Source organism: Aptenodytes patagonicus, chromosome Z (assembly GCF_965638725.1).
Source record: "Aptenodytes patagonicus chromosome Z, bAptPat1.pri.cur, whole genome shotgun sequence".
Taxonomy (NCBI): Eukaryota; Metazoa; Chordata; class Aves; order Sphenisciformes; family Spheniscidae; genus Aptenodytes; species Aptenodytes patagonicus.
The window spans coordinates 86,337,939-86,352,616 of record NC_134982.1 but is presented as its reverse complement, the minus strand read 5'-3'; the positions used below and the strand labels follow the sequence as shown (position 1 = coordinate 86,352,616).

Here is a 14,678-nt window from a genome sequence, read left to right as displayed (position 1 = left end):
GTTTCATTACTTTTGTTTCAATGTGGACTTAGCAGATGTTGGATAGTTTCTTTCAGTTTGAAAATTCATCACGTGGCGTGATTAATATTTAGCTGGGGGTGGGGGGGTGGGGAAAGAGGTCCCAATCACTGTGATTCACCCATTTCAAACTAACATGGATTTAAACCTTTAATCATACATCTCCTGGCATTCATGACATGCTAATGTTCACGGTATTCTCTACACAAACCTATCCCAAACATTACTGAGATTGCAAAGAAGTGGTAAAGGCATCTGTATTTCTGGAAAGACCACTGTGTCCCATTTCAACAGCTGTTCATTGCTTTTAGTGGCCTTCCTCGGGCACAGCAAGTCGGTCATCTTCATCTTCAGCAGGCATCTGCTGATCTCAATAAAATCCTTAAGGAGGAGCATTTGAGCAGAGAAGAGCAGGAGGGCAGAGCAGTACCCTACTGAAATCCTAGAGGAGTCATGCTGTCGTGCAACGGGTTAGCATAAGGGACTGTCAAGGTGTCTTGTTCCCCAGCATCTTCATCACACCCCTGTGGCACTGTGAACCTTCCCTGCACACGGGATTCAAAGTGAAAAATCTGCAGCCACATGGGAACTGCAACCAAGTGTCACGCAGCGTGCCTGCATACGCAGTTAATTCTGACTAAATCTCATTAGATACATATGGAAGGTGCAAGCCAAGTTCTTTTGGGTTATTTGTTTTGCAAATTAATGATTGAATATTCAGGCTGCTCTCCGTGGGGGGAAAAAGCATTCACTTCCAGTCAAATGCATGTGCATAGGTAACCTCTCCCTTCCTATTCAATCACAAAGTCCAAACAAATATTATTATATTACCTCCAAGCAAAAATGTAACCTTGATCTTTAGATGATGTTAAAGATGCTGTATTTACATAGGATGAAATGCAGCAGTGTTCAGCGCTTACTTCAACGATGATGTAGTTATGTATGAAAGAAAAAAAAAAAAGACACAACCACAAACAAAAAAAAAAAGGAACTTAGCATGTCATCTATAACATTTCCTTTCTTCTTCCTTTAACATTGAGAAGCATGTTTGTTTTTAATCAAGGTCAGGCATTCTGGAGTATACTAGTCATTTGTAAAGATAGTGCACTGTCTTATTGAATGGTGAAAATTATAGTCGTATCAAGAGCCAGCGACATCTAATCAGACATTAATAATATGGTATCTTTGGCGTATCTTTCTAGCTTCTTGATGCATAGAAAAGCCTTCACATTTTTATTACTTACCAAAGCAATATCACAGTAAACTGCTGGTTTGTATTATTAATACTTTTCACCATTTTTATACAAACTGACAACACTGATACCCTGAAATTCTTGCCTGAATAAGGCAAAAGCTTAAGTTTTGTGGAACTTAAGAAAAATAGCGTCTCTGGAAGAAGCTGCAGTCTGAATTCACTGAGCTAGAGGGCTCAAACCAGTTGTGTCCTTTCTACAGTAGGCAACTACAGCAGGCAAGGAGCAGGCTCTAACTCACCATCCACCACCACAGCCCCTTGCAACACATGTGCTGCCCATCTTTCACTCGCACTGTGCACATACCGGTTGTCCAGCGTGTATCATGGAGCCTACGTACTTTCTTGATAGCCCTTCATCTCAACAAAAAGCAGGTGAGCACTGAAAAGAAAGTGCTGTCACAGGGGACAACCCTAGCAGGCTGTCCTGTAGAAAACCAAAGGAAGGGAGAAAAGTGAAGCAGGAAACTGTGGTCACAGACAGACTTTCTGCCCCAAACTTGACAGCCTGAAACACAAGTAGAAGCGTGGCTCTCTCCAACCCTCGCGGCGTCCCTGGAAACCTGTTAAAGATCAATCCAGAAACAAAAACAAGCCTGAAACAATGTCTCAGAATCAAACAGAGCTATTTTCACGGCCTCAGAGAAAAATTGGCCAAACAGTCAGGGATGAGCCTTGTATCACAAGACTTTAAACCACCTTTATTGAATACGTAATCTGGTTGAGCAAAGGTATGGTAGCTTCACACCCACCTACTCTCCAGGTCCTGCTTGCAAGGAAGCCAGGTCAGATTTTACTGATCCTGGGCTGTGGGCTGGGCTGCCGTCGGCCCAGGTGGTCCACATCGTGCAATTCAGCGAGGGCTCCTGGTAGCCTTGGTACCGGCTAAAGCTGAGACCCGGAAAGATCCCAGGACACCAGCAAGCTAGCCTGCTCTCTCTTCCTTGCCTGTGGGGCCTCAAGAACCCAGACTTGGAGCTTCCAATGTCCTCTTCCTCTCTCAGCTTGTGCCAGACCAGTTTCCAAAGCTCTTTCCTAACACGCTAGTCATATGCATGCCCTGGGGGTCCAGACAATGAACCGCTTTTCTTCCAGAACAGAGCTGGAAATTGTATGATCCACGAGACTGCACAAACGGAAGACATAAAGGGGGGGTTGATCAGGCGCAACTAGTTCTTCTTCAAGATCTCCACCCTCAAGACACCCGAAGCATGTACACTGCAATGTTTTATCTCTGTATCACCGAGACCTGCAATCTGGATGCCAGCGACAGTCCTCTGGAAGATCATCCCTACAGCATGACCCTAGAGCTAAGATAAACACCCCTGAGGACTGGGAGAGGCGGAAAATCTAAGTCGTCATCTGGGCATCGCCCGAGGCTGTCTCTGTGGCTGCAGGAGAAGGGGGAAGCGAGACTCTGGGCAAAGGAGGTGACAGAAGCAAAATCTATTTTGTCTCTGATGTATGCAAATACTTCCCGGAGGGGCACTCCTGCTTTGTGCATGTCTAGCGTATGTGGGGAACGGATGGCACACTTCACCGTAATAAAGTCCTAGCCAGAAATAAGAGCAATGGTTTCAGATACACTCCGGGTTCTGTGGTGGAAAGCCAAGGGCAGGCGAGTGTTAAGCGCATTGATGCTGGGACATTGCATAGGATGGCAGGTGGGCAGGCAAGAGCATGAAGCTCGTGCGTTACGGCTCAAGGGCTGCGAGTGAGCTGGGTCTGCCACCCGCATCTGCGTTGCCAGTGCAGGCGGCACCTCTGCCCATCCGCTCCCTCTGAGCTGAGGCATCCTCTGCTCTCCTCTGCAGGAGGGACAGCTGCCAGGTGTCGTGCCTGAGACCAAGTGTACGCCAATACGCAGGATCGCAGGCGGACGGCTGAGCGCAAGCTCACACACCAATATAAACGGTCAGCCACGACCAGGTAAAGTCTTTCTAAAGCTGATGTGTCAGTCATTGCATTCTGCTGTCTTGGCTGGGATTGCATGCACCCCAGTCTCACACTGAATTGACGAACGCTGTATTCCAGATTTTTGTGGGAGATCTGGAGATTCGGTTTCTCCACCTGCAAACCAAAAATAGCATTTATGTTCACAACACAAGTCAGTTAAGACCAGATTTTTATGCCTGTAAATACAAAATATAAATTCTAGCCAGTGAAATCTGATGTTAAGAAATATTGTCTGAGAGCTGCTGGATCAGGATTTGACCTTGAGAAGCAGTAGAGCAGTCACTGCCGACTGTACCCTGCCAGTACAAATAAGAACAGTCACCCCAGGCGAAATCCTGCAGTTGCTAATAATCAAACTAAGACAATGACACCCACTGTCACTGATTTGTTTTCTGTGTTTTCAGTTTTGACCTAGAATGGGTCTTACCAGGAAGACACTCTTCGTCTTCACACTTGATGGGGTTAAACATCCCCCATCCTTTCCTGCTTTCTGTATTCTTCTTTCTATAGACATGTAGAAATGCAAACATTTCACTTTCAAACCTCCCCTCCCAAATCCAAGAGGTATTATTTATTTAAAGTCTTATTTATTTCTTTAAGTTTAAGACTAATTCATAAAATACTGAGCTATTCACAATACAAAAGATCTCTCTCCAGTACAAGGAATTAAGCAAGACTTTATTTCCCTCTCCCCCAGGAAAACTAGAAATAATGGACCTAATTTTGAGCAAAACACGTATTGCCACCACTAATATAAAACTCATATAAGACAAAAAAGAGGGCTTTAATTAGTTTCAACACAACAGCTTTCCTGCTAGAGCAGCTATCAGATTAAAATAAGTAACAAGCAATTCAATTAGTCAGAACTAATGAATTCTGAACACTTGTGGTCTACAGGCACTAACTTTGTGTTTTATGATCTAGATGTTAACTTACTTCATATGATATGTAAAATGCTGCCTCTTGTTGGCTAGTACTTCTGCAAAAAAAAGAGTAATTCTAAGAGCATTTCTGAGAGTATTTGAATATAACCAGAGAAGACATGAATAGAAATGCACGCTCTGTTTTTTGCTAATTCACACAGTTTCAGAAAACTATGACTTTTTTAATCATATTAGCCTCAGTTTTATAGAGGAGCAGAAAAATCTCAACTTCTGTTTCCTTTGTAATAAAAGATTGTTTTCACGAACATTCAAGGCTCCTTTTCTGGGTTAGGAAAGCAAGATGATATTGTTTTTCCATTTACTTTCTCCTCTAGAGCATGCTGCTTTCAAAAACAAGGTCTGTGTCCCCAGGGTCGGATGGCATAACTGTGTATACTGGCTCCGAGGATTTAGCTGTCCATCTCCTGAGGCTACGTGGGATTCTTTTCCGTGCTCAGAGGATTATCTTTAATATTAATCTCCCGATGTTTGCAATGAGCCATTCCATTTGCAAGTCAGAAGGCTTGCTAGTAACTGCCTGGTATTTGCCCGGCTGGTTCTTGCTCTGCACTCCACAACAGAACATGATTTTTAAGGTGGAAAGGCTGTTTCCCAGCTGGTCTGGGAATGGTTAGCAACGGTCCACACCGCTGCCGTAGGTCTGCCTTAGTCCACTAAGGACCAGGATTAGAGGTCTTCTAATGTGCAACAGAGGTCTTCTGCCAGCACTGAATATAAGGGGTCGATACACTCTTAACCCTGAAAAGCCCCTTAGCGCTGTAAAGTAACATGATTCTTATAAAATCTGGCTGTCAGGATGGAAGAACCTAAAAGCTGTAGGCACATGGTCCTTGGAGGAGAATCGCAGTGCTTGCCTTAGGTGCTCTGAATAGGCACGCAGTGCTCACCAGAAGGCAGAGCATCATGAATATGGAAATAGTGGGAAGCGACCGGGTGATGGAAAAGATGAAAAAACGAAGGCAAGGGAGCTCTCAGCGGTTTCTCCTCTTTGTTTGTGCTCTACAGCTGTAATTTTTTCCTGCCAGAAGTACCTACTCTCACCCGTCCAAGGAACTGCCCAGAGTACACATAAGGGATGGCAGAAGCTGCAGACACCTCACCTTTTATACAGTAGACAGCTAATCAGCGCACTGCTCACAAACGAGGGCAGGGTTTCAGGCCCTCTGCAGCCCTACCGAATTCAAACTCACCTCTTAAACCTTGAGACTAGCCTAACGATCGGAGTGGGGAGTTTCCACCGCCTGCACATGGCTGTGCCTCAGCGCAGGCAAGGTTTCAGCATTCGCTGGGACAGAAAAATCAAGAGATACCACAAGGGAGCATGCATGTCCCAAAACTTGCAGAAAGTCCCAGTTAAAATGGCTAGACCAGCTTTATTAAGCAGTGAACTATGTATTTTGCCATCCGAATAGCCAAAGTAGGCATGTGCTCAACTCTGAGGATGGTCTCAAGCGCTTTTTGCTGGAGTAGGACACGACTCCTTAGGACCTTATCCAGCAGCAGGTGCAAAACGTGGTAATTGCAGAACAACAAAGAATTAAGAAGGAAACCAGTTCCTGCTTACAAGACAGAAAACCAGAAGATTCATATTTGGCATTATGTCCTTACAAAGGCCTGGCTGAGGAAAAGGGAGCACAAGCCTGTTTGCTATTGAGGCGAATGCTATTAGAAGGAATAAGTCAATAAAGAGTCTCTTTGGGAAGGGATGTGGGCCCACAGCAGAGACTGAGGTGCTGGACAAGCAGGAGGTCAGGGAGAAAGGTCACTCCTTCAGCAGAAGGTGGTCAGTCGGTGGGGTATTTTTAGATTTCTGCTGCAAGGAGCGTTGCGAACAATGTCCGTGGCATGGAGAACAGACACAAAGAAGGCTCGTTTTGGGGCTGAAGTGCCAGAGAACAAGCCCTGTTTGAGCCCCTAGTGCAGACGCTGCCTGTGTGCCGCAGCAGAGGCGGCGGGGCTGACCATGTTATCATCCTGCAGGAAGGACCACATGCACGCACTTGGTGAGGAACAACTCGCTATCTCCCTTTATCAGGACTCAACAAGGATTTCGAGAGAGGTCACTGTTTGTTTGTCCGTTCTTTTCCTCCTGCCCTGCCCCAATCTCCAGGACACATTGTTCTCCCAAAGCAAAAAGAAATATGGTCCTGGGTGCACATGGAGCAGAAATCTGTCCGGTCCTTGCCAGATAGGAAAATCTTTGTATTTGCTTCTCTGCTTCCCCACCGTGGGGAACAGACAGACCCGAGGCAGCAGCATCGCGGCGAGTCCTGCATAGAGGGGTTGCAGGTGGTGCATCACATGCTTGTCCGCTGCGGGAGGCATCCCCTTTTCTTGCACCCCTGTTGGCAACTGTATATCCCATGCCTGGATGCGTGACTTTTTCCAGTTAGGAAACTGGGAAATCACACGATTAACTTCGGTTCAGGAATTGCAAAGCAGGAGCCAAGAAGTTTCCAGGGAAACCTGTTTCATAACCTGGACTGCAGTGTCCAGTTTTCCAGATTGAAACTGAGTTTATTTTTATGATATTAAATTCTTATATCCTGTAATTATTTTCTGTCTGTGTGTACACGGTGACACGTACTTGTGTTTCACACAAACTTTGAAGCATCAAAAGATAGGCCAGACGCTGCTATTTGCTCTGCATGAAGAGTAGAGCTACACTGAAGACGACACCTTTTGGAAGTTAGAGCATCTCTGGATAAAATCACTGTGTGCTCAGATCAGCGGTACTACAGCACAGGGCTGACCACACCGTCTTCAAAGCCTACCTGTTGAGTTGGGGAAAACCCTGGCAGCTTCAGTAAAAACCCTTCCCTGCACTTTTGACACCTGCCTTTGTCACGATACGTTCCTGGGGCCATCTCCAAGCTGTACGTTTTAGCCAGGGAATGGCGTCAGGGTTATTAAATCTATGCTCTCAAGCTCCGTGCTCACAGTTCCCAGAATACATTTCTCTTTTCTGGATATCCAGGAAAGTCCTTCTGGCAGTCTGTAGTACGATCCATTGGCAAAGTAATCCTGTGAGTAAAACCACCACCTCCAGGAAGAGCAAAGCATTCACCTTCCTGGGGATGCTGAGCAGGATGGCAGGACCAAAGAGATGCCACATTAGTCTCTGGGTTTGCACAGAAAGCAAAAAATGTTGAAATGCAGTAACAACAAAAAAAGGTATTTCTAAATTCATTCTCCAAATCTTGTGTATTTGTGAAAATGCTGTCTCTACTATGAGCACAACTTTGACTTGGTTAAAACCCAACCAATGAAACAAAACCATTCTTAGGGGTTTTGGGCTACCATTTAGGCCAGTTTACACAACTGTCTTCTCAGTTTCAGCACATCATTAGTCCCAGCTATTTCGTTCAATAATGCTTGAGTATTACATTGCAATTATTTCCATGTATTTATTGCATACAAGAGTATTACATTGTAATTGTTTCAATGTGTTTATTGCATAGAGGATGATTTCAAACCATGAATGAAAAATCTTTTTTTTTTTCTGTGAAAATTAACAGAATAACATACTGAATTGAGCAGATGAGCCCAAACTTGCATGTGTTATTTTCACTACATGTTACTGCCAGTAGAAGTAACACAGGAGCAAATTCTGCTGCCAGCAAACTGGGCACACGTTCTGATTTCTTACTGGGTTACACCAGTGCTGGTGAAGCAGAACCTACAACAGTAGCTCGAGGTCCACAGTATAGGCTGAGCTACAGTGAAACGTATCTGAAGGCAGGACATGCCTGAACTTAAGCAATTTTCTAGTCAAACCTCTGCATGATCAGTCAATTTAACATAATGTTATGTTGACCACATAGGCACTTTATTGCTGTAAAGCTCTCAATACAATTCAATCCTTTGCAGATCAAAGCTCTCACTGTGCAGTTCTCGGCAGGATGATGACTTTGGATGTAGGATATTGGAGTACTAAGCATTTGCATGGCAGAGACATGGTTATATTGGGGCTCTCAACTAGGTTCTAAAGAAAAAAAATCTGAGTATTTCTGTTCAAGTCCCCGACACGAATTGACTTATTTTGGATAAGTACCAAGAAAAGCGAAATCAGAATCTTCCACAGTGGCTTTCTCTAAAACATCACCTAAAAGATGTCTGTTGAACTTAACATTTTTCATCACTTACGCACTTGAATGTGAAATATATTCAGACACATTTTAAAAAAGTGAGTTTACTTATGTTGGCATATGAGTGGTGATGAACTCCTGAAACACATCCATTCATTCATCTGATCTACATACATACTTAAGTAGCTTTAGGTGAAGCTTGTCTGGAAAAGGGGTCTCCTTCACACAGCGAATTACAAAATGTTACATCCATATTCACCACAGCTCCTTCTACCCCTCAAAACACAGAGAATGGCATCCTGTGGAGAAATGATGGCTCCTTTTATAGGGAAAAAAGCAAAGGCAGCAAGTGTCCTGCTTTTCTTCACTGTACAGGAACAAAGCAAGGGGTTGAATGAGTTAGTCATCTTAGCACGGCAGGCCCTGTGGTAACGGTTTGAAAGCTATCTAGCTGTGGATTCATTCGTCTCTTAGAAACAAAGAAATGTTTATACTCTCTATCAAATTTTAAATAACGCCTGAGATCAGGGAACCGCAGGAGGCATTCAGTCTGGTTAGGTTAAGTCAAGCCAACTGTAAAGGTACTCCTCCTGTCCAGGCGTGGCTGCCGGGCACATCTGAGTCAGAGCACACAGCTGCCCTGCTCCCATCGCAATCTTTGCCTGCTCAAGGAACAGCAAAAAGGAGCTGGGAGAGACCCATGCTATTAAAACACTGAATTTCCTACAGACAGACTATTTAAAAAAAAAAAAAAAATGGTTCTAGAACAATAACAAAATTCATCTCATGATCTTAAACCATGTGAGCACCACCTAGAGATTTAAAATTTCAACAAATGCTGGCAGCGGACATCGTTCTACTGATCTGCTCTGAAAATGCTGATGCACTTACAGTAAATCCCTAACCAGGCCAGTTGTGCAACAAGTTGAAGTGACACAAAGTATTAACATTTATGGTGGTGAGTCAAAATCAAACAAACATCCTTCTTTTATAAGCTTTGTCACAGCATGTAGTGGCATGCACTGCGAGTAATGAAACATCTGTTACAGCCCTGACTCTCTCGCAACTGAGCAAGTGTTGCAATCATTCTGTAGTGCCAGGCTTCACCTTAGGGTTTTAGTGGGTCGATGAGAAGTATCGGCAATGGACAATGCTCATCTCAGGAAGAATGAAATAAAACAAAAAACTCTTCAAGAGCCACGTTTCCCATGTAGAAAATAAAAAAGTACTATATTGCAAAGTGTCAAAACCTAATTTTAACTCCAGGCTGAAAGACTTATTTTGATGATACTTGCAGTTCATTCAAGTGCCCAGAAAAGTCCCTTTTCAGCAGGTGTAGCTGAAAAGTGAATTATAAAATGTGCTTAGATGGTTTACTCTTGTATAAAGTTGCCCACTATGCTTCGGATGGACTGCACACACTTTTAAAGCCTGCCCCTTCTGCAGAGGGGCATGGGTCTCCCAGACCGCCCTGTGCTTCTGTATATTGCCCACAGTGAAGCAAGGCTCATTTCCCCCCCTCAACCCTCACCCCCCCCCAGTAAGTTCTGCCATTGACTTGGCCCTGTTTGCTCCGCAGTGTGACCAGCATAAACAGAGTCAACAAAATTCCTGGGAGTCAGAAATTTAAGACTTGATGCAGCAGAACACGTACTAATTAAATATAGATGTACTCTCATTTCCCATCAATTCAAATGTGTACTTAAAAAGCCCTTGTTTAAGGGCTTTGCTGACTAGAAACAGTTTCCCGTGCCTGTGAATGCTTTTGCATTATACCTTAAAGATTATGTCTGCTTTGGATATGAGTGATGACTATAAGCTGTGCAGTCCTACCAGCTATTACAGAACTGGGACACAGAAGTGGGGTTTGTTTGTTTTTCAGCTCAGAAGTAATTAGATACAGTAAAATTTGTATATCAATATAGCAAAATTCATGGAAAGATTTCCATAAGACAAGTTTTCTTTTAAAGGGAGAGGTTGCTGCTCAGAGCTTGCCCAGTGTTAAACCTTTAGGCAAGTTCCTGAAGAAGGTATGAAAGGCTTGCATTCTCATTTACTGTATTTCTATACTATGCTCAGAAATGTTCAGAGGAAAAATTCCCTTGGTCTCCTGCTTTAATGTGTTTTTCTTCCAGAGTGTCTGTGCAGCAGCAGAGTTAATGATTCCTACAAGATCAGCCTGCCTGTCCCTCTCAGTTCTGAAATACTTCCTCCGTATTTTTTTTCCCGAGGAACTTTTCTTGCTCATTTATGACCCCAGATTACTGATCTAACTCTATTTGTAATGCAATACTTGAACCCTCAATCAGAACAGGGGTATCTGTGTAGCACCTACAGAGATTAACAGAAAATTCAGCTCTTTGGAATTCCCCCTTATTTCTGACTGTGAGAAGAGTGAGAGATTAATATTATGAAACCAGCAAGGTAACGCAGTCGACAGCATGCAGCTGCCAGTGGTTTCACTCTTGTCCTTCATCTCTCCTTCCCTCTGTTTGTTTCAGATCATTGCATATTTTATCACGTCACAATATAAATTTCAAGCTCTCTGGCTCAAGGCTGTGTCTTTATTTGAATTTGTAAAGTTCACAGATTTGGGTACTCAAAAACCAGTGAGAAGAGTGCAGCTTAGGAAACTCAGAACAACTGTGTAATTAAAAAGCTTTCCTGTCCAACAGGGTGTCTGCATCATCTTCCAGCTCCATAAGCAGCAAGCAGAAATAACAGACTTGTTTGTATCAAACGGACTCTATTGTTTTTATTAATCAGTGTTACACGTACAGGTTAATTAAAAAAGCTACAGTTTGTGAAATACGTCATCTAGCTACAAGTTACAAACCTAGGCCAATTGCCATGGTATCTATTGGTGCTCAGCCACTGTAAAAAATTTACAGTTTATTTTCTGATATACAAAACATCAAGCAAACTTCCCTTGTTAAACGTTCAGTAAAGCTCACGGCATTCTACTACAGTTTCATATAGTGTTTTAGTGCAAAAGGAAGTACAAATATAAAAATACTGAGGCTTGAATTAAAAAAAACCCAAACAACAAAAAACCAAGCAAGCCGTGGAGTTAGAGGTGAGTGTCTGCTATGGGTATTCTTCTAAGCTCTACGATCTGGGAGTTAGCCATGCTGCCACCGTCCTGGCTGCCATGACAAGATTCATTATCGCTGACGCTGAGACCTGCACCTGAAACAGCGAAAAAAAAACAAACGAAAAAAGAATCAGTGAGAATGAAATCCCGACACAGAAATGGTGATATTGTGTCCTGCTCTGCTTCATTCCGATTATTGAAATGCTTCCGTACCCCACAACGATGTGGCAAATTTCCTCTTATTAGTCCACAATTCTGAATCCGCAGACTATAACATTATCTGACGTAGTTTTGTACCATCCAGATACGCTTTTTCATAATTCCACTGTCAGTCACTTTATTTGTCTTAGTTAATGGTACAATAGCTATTCAGAGGTTGCCTTGAAATCACAAGAGCATAAATCAAGGCCTGGCTTAGGCTGGGTACATGATCTGGCTGTTACAGTCTGGTATTTCCAAGGACTTCTTCATGAAGAATTGATTTTTAATGATACAATTTCCCTGTTCAACTATAATTCCAACTGTTTTAATAGTATTGTAATTTCAACATGAGAAAAGACGCTGACTAAATATTCTTTAAACTCACATTTGGCACAAACTGGTGTATTGTGTTTTTCTTCTACTGTGAACGAATACTAGACTTTGGCCCATGGAAACTTCCAAAACACATCTGGAAGACACCTCAGGAGGCCACTTTCTCCATCCTTTTCTCACAGGAGTTCTGCTAGCTTGTTGCTTCCTTGTTGTTTTTTGGGGGGTTGGGGTTTTTTTTGGGGGGAGGTTTGAGTTGATTAGTGTGAAGATACATAATCCTGCACTAGTTTTTATGAAATGTGTGTTTTGTCAGACAACTTCATCAGTTGTAACTATAAACTTCAGCGCGTTTTCAGCTCCTCGAGTTGTAGAGTGAATCCTAAAAAACACATGGGTCTTGTTAGGGTTTAGGGCGTCTAGGCTTTAAATTTGTTGAGAACTGCACATCAGTGTAATTAGGCATGGTGATTTCAAGACAGACTAATTTCAGGCATGGTCTTACAGTGATGTCACTTACAAATAACTAGGGAAGTTATTCATTTTGGGCAGAAGTAGATCTGTAACTACACGCAGTTCAAAGGAGTTGCAAAGGAATGACATTTGGCTCAAAAAGCCCCGAACAGGGTATGCTGGGAAAGGCAGAGATTTGCATTTTCATACTAAAAAATATTTTTAGGAGTTTCTATCAGTTGTACAGTGCACCTCTTATTTCTGCTTCAGCTGACATTCCAGCCTTTGGCTTGTTCGGCAAGAGGCAAGATAAGGGTCATTTACTTTTTTGGAGTTACCTCATCATTTTCTCTGCACCCTATTCTCCCACTTTTCCATAGCACCCTTCCTTCCACCACGCCCCAAGTAGAAAAGAGGTACAGAAAAGGGGGCAGCGGTGGGACGTCTCTTTGCTGGGGGAAATCAGGCTGCAATCTTGAATATTGAGCTTGGTTCAGAGAACCTGAGCAGAAGAACCTTCAGGACTGGGCAGACTTTCCTGCAGAGGTCTGGAAGAAGTCCTGGTAGGGGCCAAACTCGGGTGCAGTGCTGCGTGAACCCAGCACTACTGCATTCAGGTGAAAAGTGTGTATTTCTGCACCGTGATCATTCTTACACCTGGTTTTGGTGTTTGGGTCGTGACGTGAACATGCATTCATTGACATCTACTAGATGAGTCCTGTTCTTGGGTCTGTATGACCCCAAGCTCTTGAGAGACCAGCAATTACTGTCAGAGTATGACAAGAGTAAAAGTCCATCAACGTACGGAGATACAATAATAAAGACAAGAAAATTAAGCTCTGACTCATTAAAATACTTGTTTGTAAGTGTACTGAAGATGATTAAGCCCTACTTACTGATTTAAACTCATATGCATATTTAACTTTTTCATTGAATCATGGTCCTAATAACTAAAAGCTGCTTGAAAGTCCTGGGAAAAACAGCAATTGCATAAGCAAGTTATTTGGGTTTTTTTCTTACCTTCTCTAAAACTGTTTGTTTTAGAAAGGAAACTTGATTGTAATAGAGAAGATAAATCAGACTGCTGTATTTAACATTTGGGGATGGAAGAACAAAGTAATAACCTTGAAGTAAATAAAGTACTTTGAATGGAGAAATAAAAACAATACTCCTTATGTAACATCATTAACATTGGAATTCACTCAAAACGTTTATTTAGGCTGAAGAGGGTACAAATTTCAAAAAGGGAAAAAACATATTATTGAAAACGTTTAAAATCATATTATATAAACATGATCATCCCAGGTTCAGATTTTAAGGTGAACACTGACTGTTGGGGTTAGAAAGATATTTGTCTTACTAGTGGGTATACTGTAATTATTCAGTAAAATTGTTATAATTATGTTGTTATTGTTATAATAACCCCAGTTATTCAGGGGTTTCTTAAAGAATCTTGTGCTGGTCACTATAAAATGATCGGATACTGGTCTAATACGGTATTACACGATGTATATTCTTAAATGTCATATACATGCATGCTTTGTGCATGCTTTGTGCAAGTAAGAGGAGATTTTTTTTTGTTAGGGAGGTTCTTAACAGGAACTTGGTAAACCAGAGACCGAAGTAGGCTACTTGGGATTTACAAGGGCCTTGTTCTGCTGCTGATGCAAAGACAAACTACATAAGAGCTGATCCTTTTTAGGAATGAAAGCTGACATGTAACCAGGATACCAGCTTACCAAACAGTCAGCAGAGTGGAAAGGGTACGACTGTTTACATGATGGAGTTTCACAGAGTTCATAGGTCCGCCTTGTTCTCAGATTAGAGCAGAATTTAAACTCAGATACCAAAAAGCATGTACTCCCCTAGAGATGCTAGAGGTGGATGGTAGGTACGTAGCAGGGAGTATTCATTTTCCCCGATTTGTGAAGAAACTATTTTAAGAAAAAGACGCAGGAAAATGAGGCCTTTCTTCCTTTCTTTTTGTATCAAAGGACTAGCTAGAAACTGAAAAGTCACAGCTCGCTTTGCAAACCCAGCGAGATCCTTCCAGTGACATCTGCTGGTTGAAGGATTTCATCAGTGCATTCCTACGTGCCCTTGAACACCAGCTGTTATCGTCGGCTTGTTCAGATATATCTCAAACTTTCACTAAAACATTTTATGGGAGACCAAATTTGTTTTGTAATTACTGTTCTCGTATCTCTGGGGAGACTTTTTATCTCGTAAGCACTTCTGTCTGTCCTTCTGAATCAGTCATGATTTATATTGTATGTGTAAGACGTATTAGATAGAAATGAATAAGCTACATGAACCAACTTCAATTCTTCTTCTAGGGTTTT

General features: G+C 42.5%; 1 protein-coding gene across 1 annotated transcript in view; it reads right to left on the bottom strand.

Moving 5' to 3' along the window:
• Window positions 1-10,810: 10,810 nt before the first annotated feature.
• Window positions 10,811-14,678, bottom strand: part of ADGRV1 (adhesion G protein-coupled receptor V1) — a 302,215-nt gene continuing 298,347 nt past the window's right edge. Inside the window, exon 90 of the mRNA XM_076361800.1 lies at window positions 10,811-11,447. Within this exon, the coding sequence (XP_076217915.1) occupies window positions 11,329-11,447 (119 nt within the window). The 3' untranslated portion in view covers window positions 10,811-11,328. The remainder of the gene's footprint in view (window positions 11,448-14,678) is intronic.